Genomic DNA, 18,756 nt, shown 5'->3' on the forward strand with positions numbered 1-18,756 from the left:
CATTTGTGTTTCTGAGGGGCTGCTCGTACACCTGATATCGAGTGTACAAGTCTGTAGAGGTTCATTCGAGAAGTCAGCCTCTTTTTTTCTAATATGATCTATTATTTAATTTGGTTCAACATCGGTGGGTCACCTCCTTGAAGCTGGTGCACTCAGTTGTACCAACTCACTGGCTCTTGTCGTGCTGCGCTGGAGAGGTATTACTAGCTCAAATCAAAGTGTGACCCTTAACAGGATAAGTGGTAGAAATTGGATGGCTGGATTTTACCAGATGATGCTCCTGAAAGTTTGGACATGGATATATTTGGAAAGCTTTGCTGTTGATTGGTTGATTGTAGTTGGTGGCATTAGCACGCAATTAGCTTGTAGCTACGTATATGTGGCTGGCTCTCTCTACTTTTTGGTGTCACAAAGAAGTAATACGGCAGTAAAAAACATTTTTGTAAGGCACATATTTTGAATACTTAAAAGGAAAAATACACTTTTTGGGTGAGTATTGCTTTAAAGATTTCTATTAAAAAAAAGCTCTAGTTTGGAATACGATAAGGGAGATTTATAGATATGGTTAGACTGATTACATAGGTGAATGATGATTCACATGTCAACAACAACAAATCCTGGCTGATACGCTGGTCCTTACAGTTACAGTACAGTTACAGTCCTTACAGTACAGGCAGAAAGGATCCAAGAGGGAACAGAGGGATAAATCCATCTCAGAGCTTTGCAGCAGGCAGACATTAAGGTAGAATGAGGCTATATCTTTGAGTTTTAAAGCTATAAAACGCCGTGACGACAGGAGATATCTGAACCTACCAGTGTGTCATAGAATGTAGCAAATAAATGGATGCGCAATGCTTTACACACTTTATTGTACACATAATCAAACACAAAGTTACACAAATAACAATTGTAGCACAAATGATATTAAGGTTATATTTGCCATTGTTAGATGAATACCATATTTTCATCAAAATGCTTTACATGGTACTTAACAGTCATTTCCGACATACTTTGAAAATAAACTTGAGCACTTTCTGGGACAATTAAAGAGAAACATTGCAATCACATATCTTGTTGGTGGTAGTGGAATCAAACAGTAATCACGAGCTTTTTACCCTGAAACTGTATATCTATGTAATCAGCAGGAGCCTGCTGCAGACAGTCAGTAACAATGTCGTGAAATTTATTCACTGAAGATTTTATAACATCCAGAAGGTAAGTGATTGTTTCGTTTACAGTCTCGCTGTCTAGAATGACATGGTTGATGATTGTTCTCAGTAGGTTGATGTATTGGTCGTACAAAGCGTTCAAGTAGACAGCAATGGTATCAAGGACTTCAGACGTGAGGTTGTAATCAACAAAGTCCTGACCTTCGTCAACAACGTTTTTCAGGGTGTCACCCATCTTCTCTAGGATCATGTCCAGACTTTCAATGCGCTTTAGGAGATTTTCAAAAGGATTAGGCAAAGTCTTCACCTTGTCCCTAATGTCGTCTATTAGTTTGGCTCCAGCCATTACGTCACTGATAGGCATTGTGACCTGAATTGTACTGATCATACGAAACATGACATTTAAAGATTCTTTTATGGAAACTATGATGGTGTTAATGGACTTCTGGAGCATAGTATTAATGTTGGTGGTCAGATTATTGAGTACCTCAAGGACACTTCTTGTTTCATCAGAGCCGGGTAATTTGACCTGTGTGTCCCTCATCACCTTGATGGAAGTGTCTAAGATGAACTGAACAATTGTCTGGAACTGAACCACAGTATTCCTATAGAGGACAGACACCTGGCTCAGGTGTGGGGCATGGTTTTGTGCAATGTTGAAGGCGTCATCAATATAATCAGTTACAATCATCTTCAGCTGAGAGGTGTAGGTTAACAATTGGTATTTCTCAGCAAAGCTAGAAAAGCTTGATGTAATTGCTGGAACTCTTTCCTGAAGTCCACTGAGCATGATGTCAGGGGCCCCCAGGTTGAAGATCGCCATCAGATTAAGCTTATCAACCTCCTTGGCAGAAGCTCTGAGGGTGAGGATTTCAAGATCATTTCCAGGGTCACTCTGTTAAGATAAACGGAGAGAAAACATACACTGAGTTGGGAACAAAACAATAATTAAAAAAATAAAACACCAGTATGAGAATCTTACAGCGTAACGGCCATAAAGCCTAGCAGTCATTTGAGATGGGGCCCTGCCATGGAGCTGAAGACCCAAAAAGCCAGTGGATGGGATAGAAATTGTGGCACTCATTCCATCTTTGCGAACAGCACAACGCAACTTAACATCAGTGAAGGAAGGGCTGGTGACATCCACGTTTAGCGTGATACGGGAGTCCCTGTAGGGGTACAAATGGTGGCAATTTGGAATAGTTTTAAAGAAGAAAACAGCTAATATTGTATTCTGGTATATGATCCAGAAGAAATGTATGAACAGATGGTGATGCTTTAGCATCCTCATTGTCTCATTGGTGGAGATATGCACTGTTACCTTAAGGTATGGGAAAGAGAGTGTTGCATGTTCATGATCAGGTCAGTATGGGTGAAAGCCCCTGTCCCTGTCATGGTTATTCCAGCATCTTCCAAGTTCATGGTAGCGTCATCTGTTGAAACACACAGACCTTAATTATGATACTTTTTGTTTAAGATGTAAAAGTGTGTATTATGCTGAGAAAAATAAACTTACAGCCCAGGTCATAATTCAAGAAGACAAAAACTGAGGAGGCAGAGGACCTCAAGATGACTTTGAGGACTGGAGCAACTCTCTCAATCTCAGTTTCCAGGTTAGTGATGTACAGTGGGCTGACGAACTTTGTGTTAGTGATAATCTTCTGCTTGGTGGCTGTTAGTTCAGCATCAGATTTTTCAGAGAAGGTGAAGTCACCCAAGCTGCTTGGCTGAGACATTTCTATCTCAATATTGGAAGTGAAGGAGGACATTGGTACAAGGTCAATGGTCGCCTGGACAACATGTTTGCCCTTGGTGTTGAAGTCAAAGAGGTTTGCTTCATTGTTGCCTGCATACTTCAGTGTAACATATAAATGCTTAAGGGAGGCTTCAATAGCAAGATTCTCATTTACATCCATGCTGATAAGTTTTGTGGTATCTTTGGTAAGCTTGACATCAGCAATAACCTTGGAGGTAGAGCGGAGGCCACCGCCGTTCAGGTATGCATCAACCTCATTGTCCAGGATACCCAAAAGTACGAGATCATCAAGTATAGTGCCGTCCATGTTTGCCCTGGTGAATGACTCCATGGAAACATCCTTGAGAGTTCCATCCAGTTTCAGACTGTGATCTGCATCAGCCTTTCCGACAGCCTTGATCACAGGAATGTTGAAATCGCCCTTCATCCTAAAGGTGGACACAGCATTTGCTTTGGCCTTGTTGTCTGCAACCAGATTTTGGTTTGCTTCCAGATTCAGTATTTCCAGGGCGATATTTGCAACAGTAGCAACAGAGACAGTAGTTTCCAAAGTCTCTGTGCTCAAACTGATCGTGCTGTCATGTGTACCCTCAATGTGACGATTTTCCAGGGACAGGGAATTGGCCAGCTTGATTCCTCTCTTGGTTGTCAGACTGGTGGTGCCATCAAGTTTGGCATTTAGGCTTTCATAGGTAGAGGCCGTGGTAGCTCCCAGGCGGAAGACAAGATCATCCTCAGCATACAGTCCAGCATTGACATTCAGATTAATCATAGCAGATTTAAAGGACAGATCTGTGATCACGCTATCCATTTGATGAATCTGAATCAGGCCCATTATATCAATAAAGGGAGTAACTTGGCTTTTTTTGTATGCAATCTTTGCATCCATATCAATAAACTGTTCAGTGGTTGAAAGGATGTTTTTCAGTCCAGTCTGGTTGTACAAATCAAGATTACTAATGCCTGGGGTATGGAATGCAACAAACGGAATATCAATCTCAGGGATGCTTATGGGCTTAGTGATAAAGTCAAGGTTTGCCTCTCCTTCAAAGGTCGATGCAACTGTAGTCTCCCTATCATTGTTCTCTAGTGTGCAGGTGTAATACAGTTTGCACTGATTGACACGAACCAGAGCAAGAGTGTTCACATGTTGGGTGTCAGGCCTAAAGGTTGCAGAGTAATCATTCTGTAGATCAATTTTGGCAGAATAAGAATCGATGAGAGTTACCTTAGTGTTTCCCTTGTTTTTAAAGTTGAACATAACCTCATCAGCATTAACAGTAAAATCTACTGTATTCTGTAAAACCCCGTCAACAATACTATCTAGGTCAGTGTTATGGGTTGCCCTCACTTCAAGTTTCATGTCTTCAAGATCAGCATTTATTGATCCTTCTAAAAGGCTGTTTTTGATAACAGTGCCTGCTAATTCAGAGCGAACATCAAGCTTGAAATAGTGAAGGATGTCCAAATCAACACTCAGGGTCTGTTCTGTCTTCAGAACGATGGTATCCGTGTCACTAACAAAGGTCATCTTCATTGTGGTCGGACTAACTGTAATTTGCAGATCACTCTTGTGGGTACTATCACGACTGTGGAAGTCGTCAGTAGCCTGATTTCCGACAGTAATTGTAATGGTGGTACCTTCCTGATGAGCTGTAAGTTTTTGAGTCATAGATGTCTTACCAGAGAGGCCAATGGCAAGGAGGTTGAGCACATGTTTGTAGGCAGTGTCAACGGTGGCAGACAAACCACCCTTTGTGGCTATGAACGCTTCATTGACAACCTCAGCATCGTAAAGTGCTGTGGTGGCCTTCACTGTGGTCTTGGCTGAAGCTCGAGGTAAGAAGTTGCTAAATGTCACAGAGGCACTGTGGTCAACTGCAAGAAAATCATGAGTGAATTTCACGGTCTCAGCAGCGATAATATGACCCCTTTTAGGATTGGCAATACGAGCCATGCAATCCAGGTTGAAGTTAAGAATTTCATAATGAAGACATGTTCCTTGGGAGTTCAGAAATCCTGTCAGCTGAGAATTGTTATCGATATCAAGAGAGTTCTGGACCTCAGCATTATTCCTTATATTGTAGATGGGGGAATTTAATTTGATCTCAAAACTCAGTTTACCAAATGCTGGAATCTGTATCTCATCAGGGATGACTGGCATTTCAACTGCTGGGAGTTGAAGAGTCTCAACAAGTTTATCAGCTGGGACAATTGGCAGGGTAGGGAAAGAAAATTCAGGGAGAGTAAATTCAGGGAGTGAAAATTCAGGCAGGGCAGGGAGATAGGACATAGTCATGCCCTCAAATGAAGTACCCATATCCAATAGTTTCATCTCAAAGTTGAGAAAGAAATCAATTAAATCAATGATTTTCTGTTTAATGTCATCAGTTGAGATGGTGCTTGCTTGCACCACATGGAATCCCAAGATTGTGAACTCTGGGATGTCCAACTGTGTTGGGACCTCAAAGTGTTGAATCGTGTCCATGCTGACTTTCATGGAAGGTACAACAAGATTAGTGAGAGGAATGGTGAAGGATGGCACAGAAATTTCCACATTTTTCACACCAGTGATGAGCCCATCAGTGATCTGCAGTAGCTCACTGACAATTTTTTGCTCTGGCGCTACCTTTTTAATAAACTCAACCATAATGTTGACCATATCAGTGACTTTGATTATGAATTTAGAGTAACTGGTTTTTGCCAATTGTAGATAAAAGTTCATTTCAGCATTGAGATCCAGTTTTGTAATTTCATCCTTCATATACTCACCAAATCTTATAAGATTACTAAATACAAAATTGTCAATGATATCCTTCAGAGTTTTTATAAATTCTTCCATTGAGATTTCTTTAAATTGTTCGATAGAGCCCCTAATAGTAGAGAACACAAAGTTTGCAAACTCTCTAACTGCCTCAAGTTTCTCTGAGACTTCAAGAGACACGATGAGCTTATTCAGACTAGAAATATACTCGGCTATCATTCGATCAGAGTGATCCACAAAGTCATTATAGTCAAATGAAGTCAGTTTCTGCTCAATAATGCCAAGATACATATTTAGCTCTGGTATTATATCCTCAATCTCAGTTGCTTTCACATAATCGATAGCACTCTGGAGGCCTTGCAAAAATTGGGCAGCAATGTCTGTCACTGTACGAGCAACAACCCTGATGGTTTCCTCTAATCTGAACCGCTTGATGAGCTCTACAACCTTTTCTATGATGTCTTGAACTGTTTTGTCAACCTCAAACTGTAACATCAATTCTCTCACCTTGGCATAGAATGAGTTGATCCTATCAACAATGTCATATTCTTGCAATAAATCCTTGAAATAATCTATTGTACTACTGAGAATTTGTGTGGGAATCACACTTACTAGCTCTTCGATATGAGCTTTGAAGTCAAAGGATGCTCTGTAACTTTTCAAATCAGCCACAAATGTCTGCATATCAATGTCCTCAATTATTTTCGTCATGCTATTCAACATCTTACGCAGTTTAGCCTTAATTTCACGCTCACCATCAAGGAGTATCTCATTCATAGGAGATAGTTCTTCAAAGTCAAGTTCTATGTCGATGATTTCCATTAGGATATCAATTATGTACAAAAGAAAGGACTTGATGTCATTCTCATCAAGGGCAGTCAGGTTTTCAACAATCGTCTCAATTAAGTTTTCTGGAAAGCTGGAAGTAACAATGATATCCTTAATCACATCAGAAAAGTGTTTGATGTTAGCAGACATATCAGCCATCAGTCCCCCCACAGAAGTCAGCAGATTCGTCAATAAGGCCTCAACATCTTCCACAAACATAAAATGCTTTTGGTTCAAACGTTGTAAGTGCCATTTCAGCTTGATGAGATTGCCTTCAATATTCAAATGAGCAACAAATTCACTTGCACGCTGAGGGAGAGACTCAAGATTAGCCCTAATATCCCCATTGTTAATGTAGCTCTGCAGTGCTTCTGCAATGTGTAAAATAGAGATCCTGACTCCTTCAAAGACTACAGAAAGATTTTCTATTAAAGGGAGGTGAATTGTATGACTATTTGAGCTCTTGTCATACTTGAGATAGCCAGATGCAGAGAATTCCTGGTTCTCTGAGGTTTCTGTTTTTATGAGGGGTGTGATTAATATGCCAGACATTTCCATTCCAATTTGCTCAGGATAATTGTAAACACTCATGTCCTGATTGAACATGTGGTCATTCATTTTAGACTTCATTCTGAAACTAGCCCTCTGTTCTTGGGTTGAAAGAACACTATCAATTCTGTTGTCAATCGTTGTCTCAAGGGAAAGGCCATTCTCAAAGTGTTGGGTAGCTGATGCTTTGTATTCATGGGTGCTTGCAAAAGCCAAGGGTTGTACTCTGAGGAGGACTTTGCCATACAGTTGGGCACTGTGCTTTCCATACATGGTCATGTCTCCATCAGCATTGAAGACGGCATCAAGGTTGACATCAAAAGGAATAATGCTGAAACGGATGGTCTCATCAAAGCGTATTGGCTGTGAGTTGAAGCGAGCATCGTTGGTGAGCCTGGCAGCAAGACCCATGATTTCAAGTTCAGTGTTTTGGTTCATCTGAGTTCCAAAAAGTTTTCCAGTGGTGCTGCACTTTGCGTTTGCAACCATATCAGCATAGGTAACCTGATAAACGTGCTTGAGCTCTTCCTCACCATAAGTGGCTTTCAGGGTTCCAGTCAGGTCCAGTTTGTATAGCTCTGCCTTCAGTTGAGCCTCATTACTGAAGTCAATAGCCAGAAGTTTCAGGTTGTTGTTAGCATTTGCTGAGGCAGTGTAGGGTTTCAGGTCAACAGTGATGTCATGAGTGTAGGATGCATATTCACTGCCACTGACATCAGCCTCTGAATTGAAGTCAAGGCCTGAGAGAGTAACGGTAAGAGTGTTGGAATTATCAACCTTGATGTCACTGATTGCAGCCTTGTTGATAATGGAGAGAGTGGCCTTTGAGGCGTCAAGCCCAGCGTTGAAGGTGTTTTCGATGGACAGGGGGCTCTGGAGGGCGTTCGTTCCACTCATGGTCAAACCATCCTTGTTCATCGTCAACGCAGCTTTGTGAGTACCTTCATTTCCAAGAATCTTGACGCTGCCATCACTGTTTACAGCCAGACCATTGACATCAAGAGAGGCAGTCAGCAAAGAGTAAACACGGTTTTCAGTGTGGTCGGCATTTGTCTCCATTCTCATAACAACTTCGCCAGCTCCAGCAGAGGCTTGAGCCTGGTTGCGGATCTTCAGACCAAGGGCAAGGGCATTTGCATCAGATTTCAGTGACAGCTTACTGTCCTTGAAGGAAAGCTCAGCGTCATGTGTTACGAAATCTTCAAAGGCTTTGCTGTTAGAAACAACTGAGAATTCGCCCTTGACAAAACTTGCTGCAATTGTGTTTTGGGCCACAAAGATTGATGAGTCAAGCTGAACAGAAGAATCAATCTTTGCTTCTGGTCTGAATGGGAAGATGGAAGCTGACTGGGTTGAAACAGTCTTGCCATAGATGGGTCCAGCTGTGAACATTCCTTTGAGAGTGCTGTCACCAAAGATTTCTTCAGTGTTGACTTCAGCCATACCATCGTGCTCTATATCAATGTTGAGGCCAAATTTGCTTTTGGCGTTAATCTTGTTGCTTGATCTTAAATGCATTTTGTTTGTGAGTGTTGCTTCCTCAATAATATTGATACTTGCTTCAAGGAATTCATGGGTTAAAGAGCCTTTCAACTGGGCCTTGAGTGCATCAGAGGTGGCCAACATCCCTAACCCTAAATCAAACAAGATCAACACATAAATGATTATTATAAATATAGTGTTTTCGATTTTTGAGATTTGAGTCTGTCGGTAATCAGCACATATTTGAATCTTTGAGTTCAGTATATATTATAAAGTGAAAAAGAACAAATTACCTTCAATATCTATTGAGAGGATGTCAATTTGGGAGGTTCCTTTCACATTAAACTTTGCTGCATAGCTTGGTGTTTCCATGACATCTTTTCCAGCAGCTGCTGAAAACTCCACATTGTATAAATTGCTCTTCATCAGAGCTGAAACTTCAGCTTTGCCAAAAAAGGGAATCGTCAGAGTTAAACTCTCAGGAACAAAAAGCTCGGGGATTGGAATTTCCATGGAGCCAATCTCAAGTCCGAACTGGGGTAGAGACATGTGAGGTGTTGTTAAAGCTGGAGGGAAGTTGAGGTCTTCTGTTGACTTTCCTCCAAGAGGAAGAGGGATTGCCATGGTGAAGCGGTCATTGTTGAAGAAATACACAGCCTTTGTTTCACTGCACAAAAAAGAAGAAAAATAAACAGATATTCAATATGTATTTTTAATGCTGAGTTATTAATCTCTATTAATATTAATAATTATATTAATCTCTCTCTTAATCTCTGGCTTCTGAGACTTACACATTGAAGAACAATGTCTCTGGCAGTGAAATCTCTGGAATACTGGGCATTCTTACATTCTGAATGTAAGGAATGTCACCGTTGTATTTCTCCATGATGTTGTTTGTTCCCTAAAGTACATGTAATCAGTGGTTTATGTTCTCTCCAGAGATGAGTCAAAGAAAATCTTTCTATCCGAATTTATGTAAAAAAGATTCATACCTCCACAAGTGCCTTGGAGATTTGACGGAAAGTCATGTCAGTTATGCCAACTCCCATGTCAAGTACACCGTTGCTATACTTATTAACCTGCTCAGCATATGGAAGGAAGTCCAACATCTCAGAGTTCATATCAGACTTTAATTCAACCTCCATTTTTTCTGTATCTGCAAAAAAAATGTCATTTAAAATATTCAGAAACATTATTCTAAGTTCATGTTATATTTTGAAACTTGGCAGTTGTTCACAAATTGTTAGAAAGGATCTGAACCAACCGTCTGCCAGTTAAAATGATTATACATGAGATGAAATATTGAAATTCTGAAAGAGATTGTAAATGAAAACCAATAGTACCATATTTCATCGTGATTTTCTGCTCAGAGGCGTATTCCAGGAGCCTGAATTCATTTTTAAGCTCCAATTCCATTTCTTCGTCATACTTCATGTTTGCCGTTACTGTGGCATCACCACGAACAGAGGGGACAATGAACTGGACCTGCAGCATACCTTCCTTCATAGCCCTCAGACTGAAAGATATAAGACACTCAGTGTATTTTCAATGATGCAATTTCTGTGATCTTTTGAGGATCTACTTACTTGGCCCGGCCAATCAGGGACAGCTCAGGGAAGTTCTTGTTAACAAAGTCAAGGGTGATGATATGACTTCCTCTGTCATTGGCGTTCACGTCGACAACGCCAAGCCTTAGTCCTGCCTCCACATCATAGTCAGGGATCTGGATGTCAGCTGCGATATCATTTGTCTTTCTGTTGTATTTAATGATTGTTGTGGCCTCTGTGGGCTCGTCACCTGTCACGTAACACACAGATGCGTAACTCCTCCACAAACCTCCTCAAGATCCAACAAGTGATAATAATGAATGATTATTCTTCATTACCTTCAGCCCTCAGAGTGAATTTCACAGAGTCAACCTTCTGTCCGCCCCTGTCTCCCTCCCATAGTAGCTCATAAGTAGCAGTGGCTGTGTACTCAGTGACTTCCCCGGTAGGATGGAGCTCCACAGAAAATCTGTTTAAAAGGATTGATTGAGCCAGTGTTTCTTCGTAAAGTCTGGGAAACAGTGATTTCATGGAGTCTAACTCACTTGCTGTCTCCAGTGAAGGGGAAATAGGGGGCTGCATCTGGGTAGAAGGCTTGAGTGTACTGCAGGGCCATGCAGCCTTTTATTCCAGCGAAGACTGGCATGCACTTCCTAACGTCAACCTTGTCCCATGCCAAAGGAGGGATTGTCTTCACCTCCGAATCAGTCACTGCCACCAAAGTGTTTCTGTGTTGGGGGTTTCAAAGGATAGCAGCATTGGATTACGTATGATCTTTCTACAAGGTTAAGATCGCAAAGAAAAGTGCATTTGTAGGGTTTGCAGAAACAGATAAACACCATTCTTAATATGGTGATACAATGTTGTGATAATGAATTTGAGAAAATTATAGATAAAGGGTAAAGAAATTCGAGAAATGAATTAATTCATATTTAATACATTTGTTGGGATGTGACCCCATTGACCTTGCATGGGGTTTTTGCCCAACTTTCCAGAGCTATTACCAGGGACAGCATGGACTCATCTGAGCAAGAACTCTGCCAATCAACTTCATCTTTGGAAAGTAGCAAAGAAAACAAAAAATATGAACCATCCCATTTTTTTTAACGTAGCCACTTGAGTACTATCCCTTACAAACACAAAAACTGGGTGACGTTTCCATTTTGAAAAACACACATATGGCACATATTTCATATTCTGTACTGCTAATAATAAGCTTAAATTTAATTTCCTCTTCATATTTCATGTATTTCATCTTGATCTTAACGACAGTACTTGATTTTATTAGTTTCTTTTATTACTCCTTATCTTTCTCAAAGGTGAAGTCCTGGTATCATGAAAATTGTACCTGGCAATAAACCTGATGTCATGTCTACTGAATGAACTTTAATCCTTTTAACAAGCGAGCACAGCTCTCTGTGAATGTTACACGGGTCCGCCAATCCCATCACTATCTTATTTTACCCGATTTAAACAAAGAGTGGTAACAGTCCCACTTCAGCTTACGTTATTGCGATGAGCTTTGTAGGGCTCGTGGGAGCAGGGATGGTCATCTTGATTTGGTTACTTTTCATGGAGATCTTTGCTGTGAGCCCACTCTCATGGAAAAGGTTGGTGTGCATCTCTAATCCGGAGCTGACATATTCAGGCATGTGGGTGCCAATCTGAGTTACAAACTCAACACCGGCAGAAGGCATGAAGGCTACTTCACTCTATACGGAAGAGTAGGAGAGAGGGCAAATGGTTATGGTGATGTTCAACTAAAAGAGCTTAGGCGGTGTTAAAAAAAACCATTCATGGACAGTTACCATGTCACGAGCAATCTTAAGACCACCCTTGATACCAGGGGTGAAGGTTCCAGACAGTGCAATCCTCAGAGGAACACCAGTGAGAGTTGGCAGGAAGAATTCATTGTCCATGAAGATGTAATGGGCAAACATGGTGTTATCAGCCTTAGTCATCAGTCCCATCATGAGCTGTACAAATAATAATAATAAAAAACAAGACAAAGTTACAACGAAATGATGAATTTGCAAATCCTGAACAAACACTCAATGAAAACAACTACTTCTCCTTACATCAGTTGGGACCATCTTGAATAAGCTGTCAATCATCATGACAGCAGAGTAAGCCATCTCCTCCATGTCTTTAGTCCTCAGGTATCCCAGTTCATTTCCTAAGAGCCTCAGATACATCATTGCCTCTGGAGACTGTTGAGTCTTCAGTTCCCTCACCAGTTTGTTGAGGTTGCGTCCGATCTCCCTCATAAAGTTCTCAGGAGTCTAAACATGTAAATGTACATAAAGTTACTGAGTCAATTTATTGAGGTCAAGCCTTATAATTTCCAAGATATTTCCTATTTTGAGATGTAAACAGAAAAATTTGGTCTGAATACCTGTTTCATCACCCGATTGTTCCTCAGAGCTGGCACAATATTCTGCAGGACGTCTTTGAGTTTGAATGGCATGTTGTCAGAGACAAAGTACATTGTCTTCAGGACTGTGTCGGGGAAGAATCCATTATCTCCAAACAGAGCCTCAACGGTTGGTTCAAATCCTGTGCCCTCCATCCCGATCTATAAATTGAAAACATTTCCACAGTTGTAACTTCCTTTGACCAAGTCTTCTCATCCTTAATTTGAATTAAAATTGTTCAAACTATTAACCTCCATCATGTCGATGTCGAAGCCGAACGCTTTCAGAGTCATTTCAAGCATCATTTCCTTGGGCAGGTAGCTGGTACCCTCAAAGATCATGTTGCCCTCCACAGATCCAACCTTGTAGTTGCGAGAGAACTTGGTGGGGTCCACGATGGGCCCGATCTCATTACCTTGCAGGGCGTTGCGCAGCATCTGTCTTAGACTTTGTGATAAGAAGTAGTTTTATTGAAAACATTTGATGATGCAAACAATCCTTTAGGAAGCAGTGAAACTTATAGATTCACTCACACTTGGGTCTCAGGTTCACTTGAAGATAAAATGTTGGTCATGTGGGAGATCACAAAGTTTTTGACTTGCTTATCTTGCTCATTAGCGATTGCGTCCACTAATTGAATCAGTTCACTTGGCTGAGGTTTCTTCATCAGGACCAGGTATGCAGCGATACGCTTTTGCGTTGGGCTGCTGGTGTCCAAAACAACCTGCATGAGAACCTCCCTTCCCTGTGACCCAAAGACACCAACAACATTAGCATATACTTGTTCTAATACTTTTGTTATACCGATATTTCATCAAACTAATGAAATGATTTTTCTTGCCTCTTCAGGGATTGGAGACAGCCTGTGTGCTTGGATGGCAGCCTGCTGCACGGCGAGGGAAGCGGCCGGTTGGTTCACACATTTGATCACTGCAGACCTGAGTGAAGGACTAGCAGGCATCACAGCTGGAGCCATGTTTCCAATAACCTAGCATCAAAGGAATGTATTCATATTCAATTTGTCTGTTTGTGTTGGCATTTATTTTGACTTTTCAGTAAATATTACCTACCCTCAAGGTCATGAAAGTGGTGTCCTTGTTACCGGAGCAGTCACCCAACTGAGTTGCCATGAACTTGGCGACAGAGCGAATCTCAGGAATGAGTTTTCTTTCAGTTTGGTAAAACCTGTTACAGAGAAATTCTGTGAATGAATGCATGTGCAGCTCGTTTTATGTAAAGGGAGACGTTTCTTATAAATGTAATAAAACCTGTCTATCCAGACTTGTGTTTGATAACTGAAACTTTACTCACCTCTTGACAACATTGCTCAGGGCATACATGATGGCCTTGCTGGGCTTGTATTTGGCCATTTCCAGCATATCACTGATCAGGAGGGCTGAGGGGTTGGACACAAGTCCCAGCGCAAAAACTGTGGCATCAACCTGGAGGGCTGAGCTGTCATAGCCCCTGAGGATCTGCATGATAGCACTGCTGCACTCAGGAGTTCCACACTGGGCCAGAACCTGGTAGGTCAGGACTGGGGACAGTGCAAGAGCCTCGGGAATGGCAGGACTCAGGGTCTCAGCCTTCATCCCACGGACCATGATGACAAGCTTATGGAAGAGGAGGGCCCTCTTATCACCCTCAGTCTCAGGCAGAGTGGCCAGCTGTCTCAGGAGATCCAGAGCTGCATCTTTATCCTGGAAAACAGTCTTGTCCTCAACAGCATCCATATACAGACCTCTGGCTTTGTCAGCTGTGATACACAAACAGAATAGTTATCATTAAATTACTTTTTCTTGAGTGACAGAAATTAAAATAACCCAAATCACAAACCAAGCTTACTTCGGTCAAAGACTCTGTCGTTGTGAGCAGAAACTTCCACTAAGGTCAGTTTTTGCTTTCCAACATTGGTAACTCCATATTTACCCCTGAAACAATAAAACACTGAGTCAGAAACACTACAGGGCCCTCGATAAGACATATCAAATATCAGCAGATAGCATTAGATTGTAGAGCATTGAGGGCAGTGTGAGTTTGGACTTACTTGCTGGAGAAGGGGATCAGGATGTGGTTCTCAGTGCAGGACCCAGAGGTCATGTGTTTCTTCTCATTGTCAAAATTGTAGTTGCAGCTCTGTGAGCTTCTGACCAGCTGAGCAAGAGGGTAATGCTGAAAGCAGACAAATGATCAAGCTAACAACTCTGACTGCGACGTGGATGCTTATCATACTGTTTACCAGTGATGCAATTTCCAAGGAAAATGGATAAAACAGTTGTAAGAGCTGATAGTCATTCAGGCCACACCAATCCACCTGATGTCTTACCATGCCAGAGATGAGAGCCAGGGGGCTGGTGTGATCTCTAATTGGAATAAATCTATCACACTTGGACAGATCCCTGCTGAGGCTGACATCAGTTGCAATGTCCTCTCTAGCGTTGATGGTGGATGAGGTCTGGCACATGCCGTGGATAGTAGGCTGGAATGATGGGAACAGAGATTCTTGTTACTGTGTTTTCAGATGAAGAAGAGAGAATTTGATCTCTTCTAGGAATTCTAAGCCTACATTCATAGTAGGAGACCCACCATGTTCGTGTTCTTCTCTTCTCCCATCAGAGGCACAGCCAGGGCAGAGATGATACCCCTTTTGATGTTCAAGATTGTTGTCGTCTCACCGTCTTCAGGGTACAATTTCACATCGTACACACCCTCCACCACAAATTTCAGAGGATATCTATTGAGGGTCAGCAGTGTTTTCCATGAAATCATCAAGTCACCATGTTTCATTGCATCAAACTGTACATATCTTGCATATGGCTCTTGTTCAGTACCTCTTCATTTCAGCTGCAAAGTCATCAGAGCTGAGCGCAGGACTGAAGATAGGGTTCCCCCTCGTATCCATGTCAATTACCTCACTCAGACTACAGTCAGTGGTGCGGATGATGAAACTACAAGCCTGAGGTACTTCAATTTCAACCTGTTTGAAGGATTTGTTTAGATTTCACTTGCTACAAATGCTTGCTACAAGAATGATGGCGTTCTTGCCGCGTACCTTGCAAGTGGTGGTAGGTCCATTCCTGAGATATGAAGCACCATTGATGGCGTTTAAAGACTCAGCTTCATACGTGTACTCATACTTGTGATAAGCTTTGTACCTGTGGTTTACTAATACAGAAGATACAGCTTTAAAATTACAGTCCTACATGCTGCGAGTGTGGTGTGACAAATCTATGCCGAAAATAGCACGAATGAGGGAACATATTTATATCTATCGCATCGTATGGCATGGAGATTATGTGATCAAGATATTAACGTATTGAACTTACACAGGCAGGATACATCCCCTTCCTCTGCATCTAAAAACAAATGTTGAAGGAAATGTTAAATAAAACTCTCTCCTGGCAAAAACAGGTTACATTTTATATATTTAAAAAAAACTTTTTTTTAATCTTATTTGTGTTTTTTCTAATCAAATGCAGCGTGACTCAAACTAAAAATACTTACAAGTCAAGGCAAGAGGAAGTAGAAGTAAGGAAAGACAAAGCTTTGAGTCCCACATCTCCTTCGGTGAGTGCTCAGATGAGACTGAGGTCTCCGCCCCCCCCCAATTGGCTTTTATAGTAAAGGTGTTCTGAGGTCAAGATGGGAATTACATACAGTACACTGTCTGTGCTCCAAAGTCCAACGTATGTGTGGAGGGACAAAGGACTAGTTTCATAAAGCCTCCTGTGAATATGAGCGCCCAGTTCAAGAATCTAAATTTCACTCATTGAAAATTATAATCCCGATGCAGGCTGAATTTATTGCGAGGCTTTTATAGTAAATTGAATTTGTTAGGTTGCCAAATTCTTCGACAAAGGATAAATTGCACAATTGAGGGTACTCCTATTCAGATAGGAAATATTAAAACTCTTTTAAAATTGAATCTCTTGCGGCGATTTAAGAGGAACCCCCTACAACCGTGCCACACTCCACACTTTCATTTCTCAAGTTCATTTGGTTCATCAAATTGAGAACAATATATTGTGTAATCATACACTCAAAATGCTTATACAAAGGTTCATCCGGCAATTGATAAGGAGTTGTAACACTGAACTTGAACATGTTGTTATCAAGCATCTTGTAAAGAGTAGCATTAACAGCGTCTAGACTGCAGTTAAAAGTGGTAAAGCTGGCTAAATATGATTATACTTTGTTAGGCCAAAGAAAAAGAAAATCAGATTTAGATTCTGTGCACCGATCGATAGTCAGAAACATCTGAATCCAAAGTGCTGACTGTGGGCTACCAAATCGGATCAAACTTCACCCACACACAATCTTGATCAAACAAATTAGCTGACGTTTGAAATTGTAAACTGCTTTGGCACCGTTATTGAGCTGTAACTTCGCCGAGGATTTATTTCAATTGCTGGTTGCACTCAGTGCACCTGAAGGTTGAGCAGATGGAGGACATGGATGGTGTGCATGATATGCATGCTGATGTATTGATGGTATAGAACATATAAACTCGACAGGCACGCTCTCAGCTCTCAGCTCTCTGCACAGCTCTCGCTGACCACAAACAAGAGCTTGCTCCACTGTGTGCCTCCAGTTAATTCCCCTGCAAATATTAGCTGCAAGACTTCCACAGTGCTCATTTGAACAAGCAATGGCTGTAGGAGGATAACCAAGTACCAGCATACCTGGATCCAGCTGAACTCCATCGTGCAACCTTGGGTGCAAAACGTGAACAGCATAGTGACAGAATTGCTTGAAAAGTTGAGAAACTCTTGTGTAAAACATAAAAATTTAGTGTATGTTGATTGGGATTGACATTGGCCTCATGTTGCTTGAAATGAGATTCCTCCAAGATACCAGAAGAGGGCACTCTGTGACTACACACAAAACAACAGACGTGTTCTTGCCTTACAGGCTCATCATTGCTGGAGTGACCAAAACATCATTTGGCAGAAACCTGCTGCATAAACACTTGAATCCTTACAAATTTCAGTGGTGTCAGAAGAAAACCATCGACTTTATGATCGCCTCAGAATCACATCAGAAATACTGCAGAGCTGAAAGTATTCCACTGAAAATGTTGTCAAATTGTTGAGAGAAAAAGGGGCTGTTTTCATGGTGCCATTCTGATGAGAAATTAATATCTCAAATATTTCATATTTCAAAGAGCTGAATGACCTGTCAAATTACAAAAATACCGTTAAAAGAAGGAGACAGAGCATATGATTATTTGATTGTGTAATTTTAGAGTTATTATTTAACAATATTGTCAACCAGATATTCAGGTCAATAAGGCTTTTTTTTATTGAATTGAATTCTGAAAAGAGCTCCACACATTGGAATTTTTTATAATCCAAGTCTCATCCTTTTTGGGGGGAGGGGCTGCCTCCATCTTGTTTTTTCAAAGGAACTTTGATAACATGAGCTGACTGAGGACACATTTCTCTATTCTTATGTAACATTACGATGATGGAGACTGTAAGTGTATATATATGTGTGTGTGTGTGTGCCTGGTCGTTTTTATAGGATGGACATAAAACGATGAAATTAAATGTGAATCTGATTCATACCCTAAGAACGTGTGAACGTATACAACCATTCGGGGCTACCAAAAATGAACAGTTTAAATCAAAAAGGCAGACATCCTGTTGAGTTGAGGTCATCACACATAACATTTTTAGTTTTTTTTTTTTTTTAAGGCCTTGCCATGTCACACCTTCCTCCAGCGCATGTACATCAAACACAAAGCTGTTGGAAATTTTTGTTTTAAACTCTGGAGTGTGCTGAGGTGATATTTATGTACACACTTATGTATCAGACCAAAAGGATATGTAACATACCAGCAGTGTTACGTGCGTAAACTTCCATGGGTCAAGTTATTGCAGTACCTTGTGTCATGGCAGCAGTTGGTGCTCAGGACCTAATCTTTACTAGATCCACAATACACTGCAGTTGTAATTGTACAACAGTAGCCTAGCTGTAGTATAAATATGTTGTTGTTTGGTTTCATTTTAATGGCACCAACATGGAAATATAATATGTTTATACAAGAGTACACGCTGTGATTTGAGAACTTTACCTATAAAATACTGAGCTAACTGGGCTTTATCTCCCACAACGTTTTCTTTCAGGGGCATTTGTCTTTCTGTTAACATTGATTGAAAGAAATAATGATAATAATGACAATAATAGGAAATAATAACCTAATGTGGCAAAGTTAAACGCTGTCTGAGCTCACCTGTAATTTTCA

The 18,756-nt window shown here is 41.0% G+C and overlaps 1 protein-coding gene across 1 annotated transcript; it reads right to left on the reverse strand.

The window, feature by feature from the left end:
- Positions 1–1,089: 1,089 nt before the first annotated feature.
- On the reverse strand, positions 1,090–18,404 carry LOC147242864 (apolipoprotein B-100-like). Its single transcript, XM_086190521.1, has 27 exons — positions 18,395–18,404; positions 15,562–15,674; positions 15,341–15,486; positions 15,096–15,243; positions 14,836–14,988; positions 14,557–14,681; positions 14,346–14,440; positions 13,821–14,256; positions 13,580–13,694; positions 13,351–13,497; positions 13,043–13,254; positions 12,761–12,956; positions 12,491–12,670; positions 12,174–12,377; positions 11,904–12,071; positions 11,602–11,807; positions 10,641–10,823; positions 10,434–10,564; positions 10,135–10,345; positions 9,892–10,064; positions 9,541–9,704; positions 9,340–9,449; positions 8,842–9,215; positions 2,686–8,700; positions 2,491–2,602; positions 2,152–2,338; positions 1,090–2,064 (listed from the first exon to the last, which is right to left on the reverse strand). The coding sequence occupies exons 1-27, from the start codon at positions 18,402–18,404 to the stop codon at positions 1,090–1,092; spliced, it is 11,289 nt and encodes a 3,762-aa protein (XP_086046647.1).
- Positions 18,405–18,756: the final 352 nt, after the last annotated feature.

This window comes from Aulostomus chinensis, chromosome 20, assembly GCF_037954235.1.
Source record: "Aulostomus chinensis isolate RoL2024-O1b breed Wild chromosome 20, RoL_Achi_v1.0, whole genome shotgun sequence".
NCBI lineage: Eukaryota > Metazoa > Chordata > Actinopteri > Syngnathiformes > Aulostomidae > Aulostomus > Aulostomus chinensis.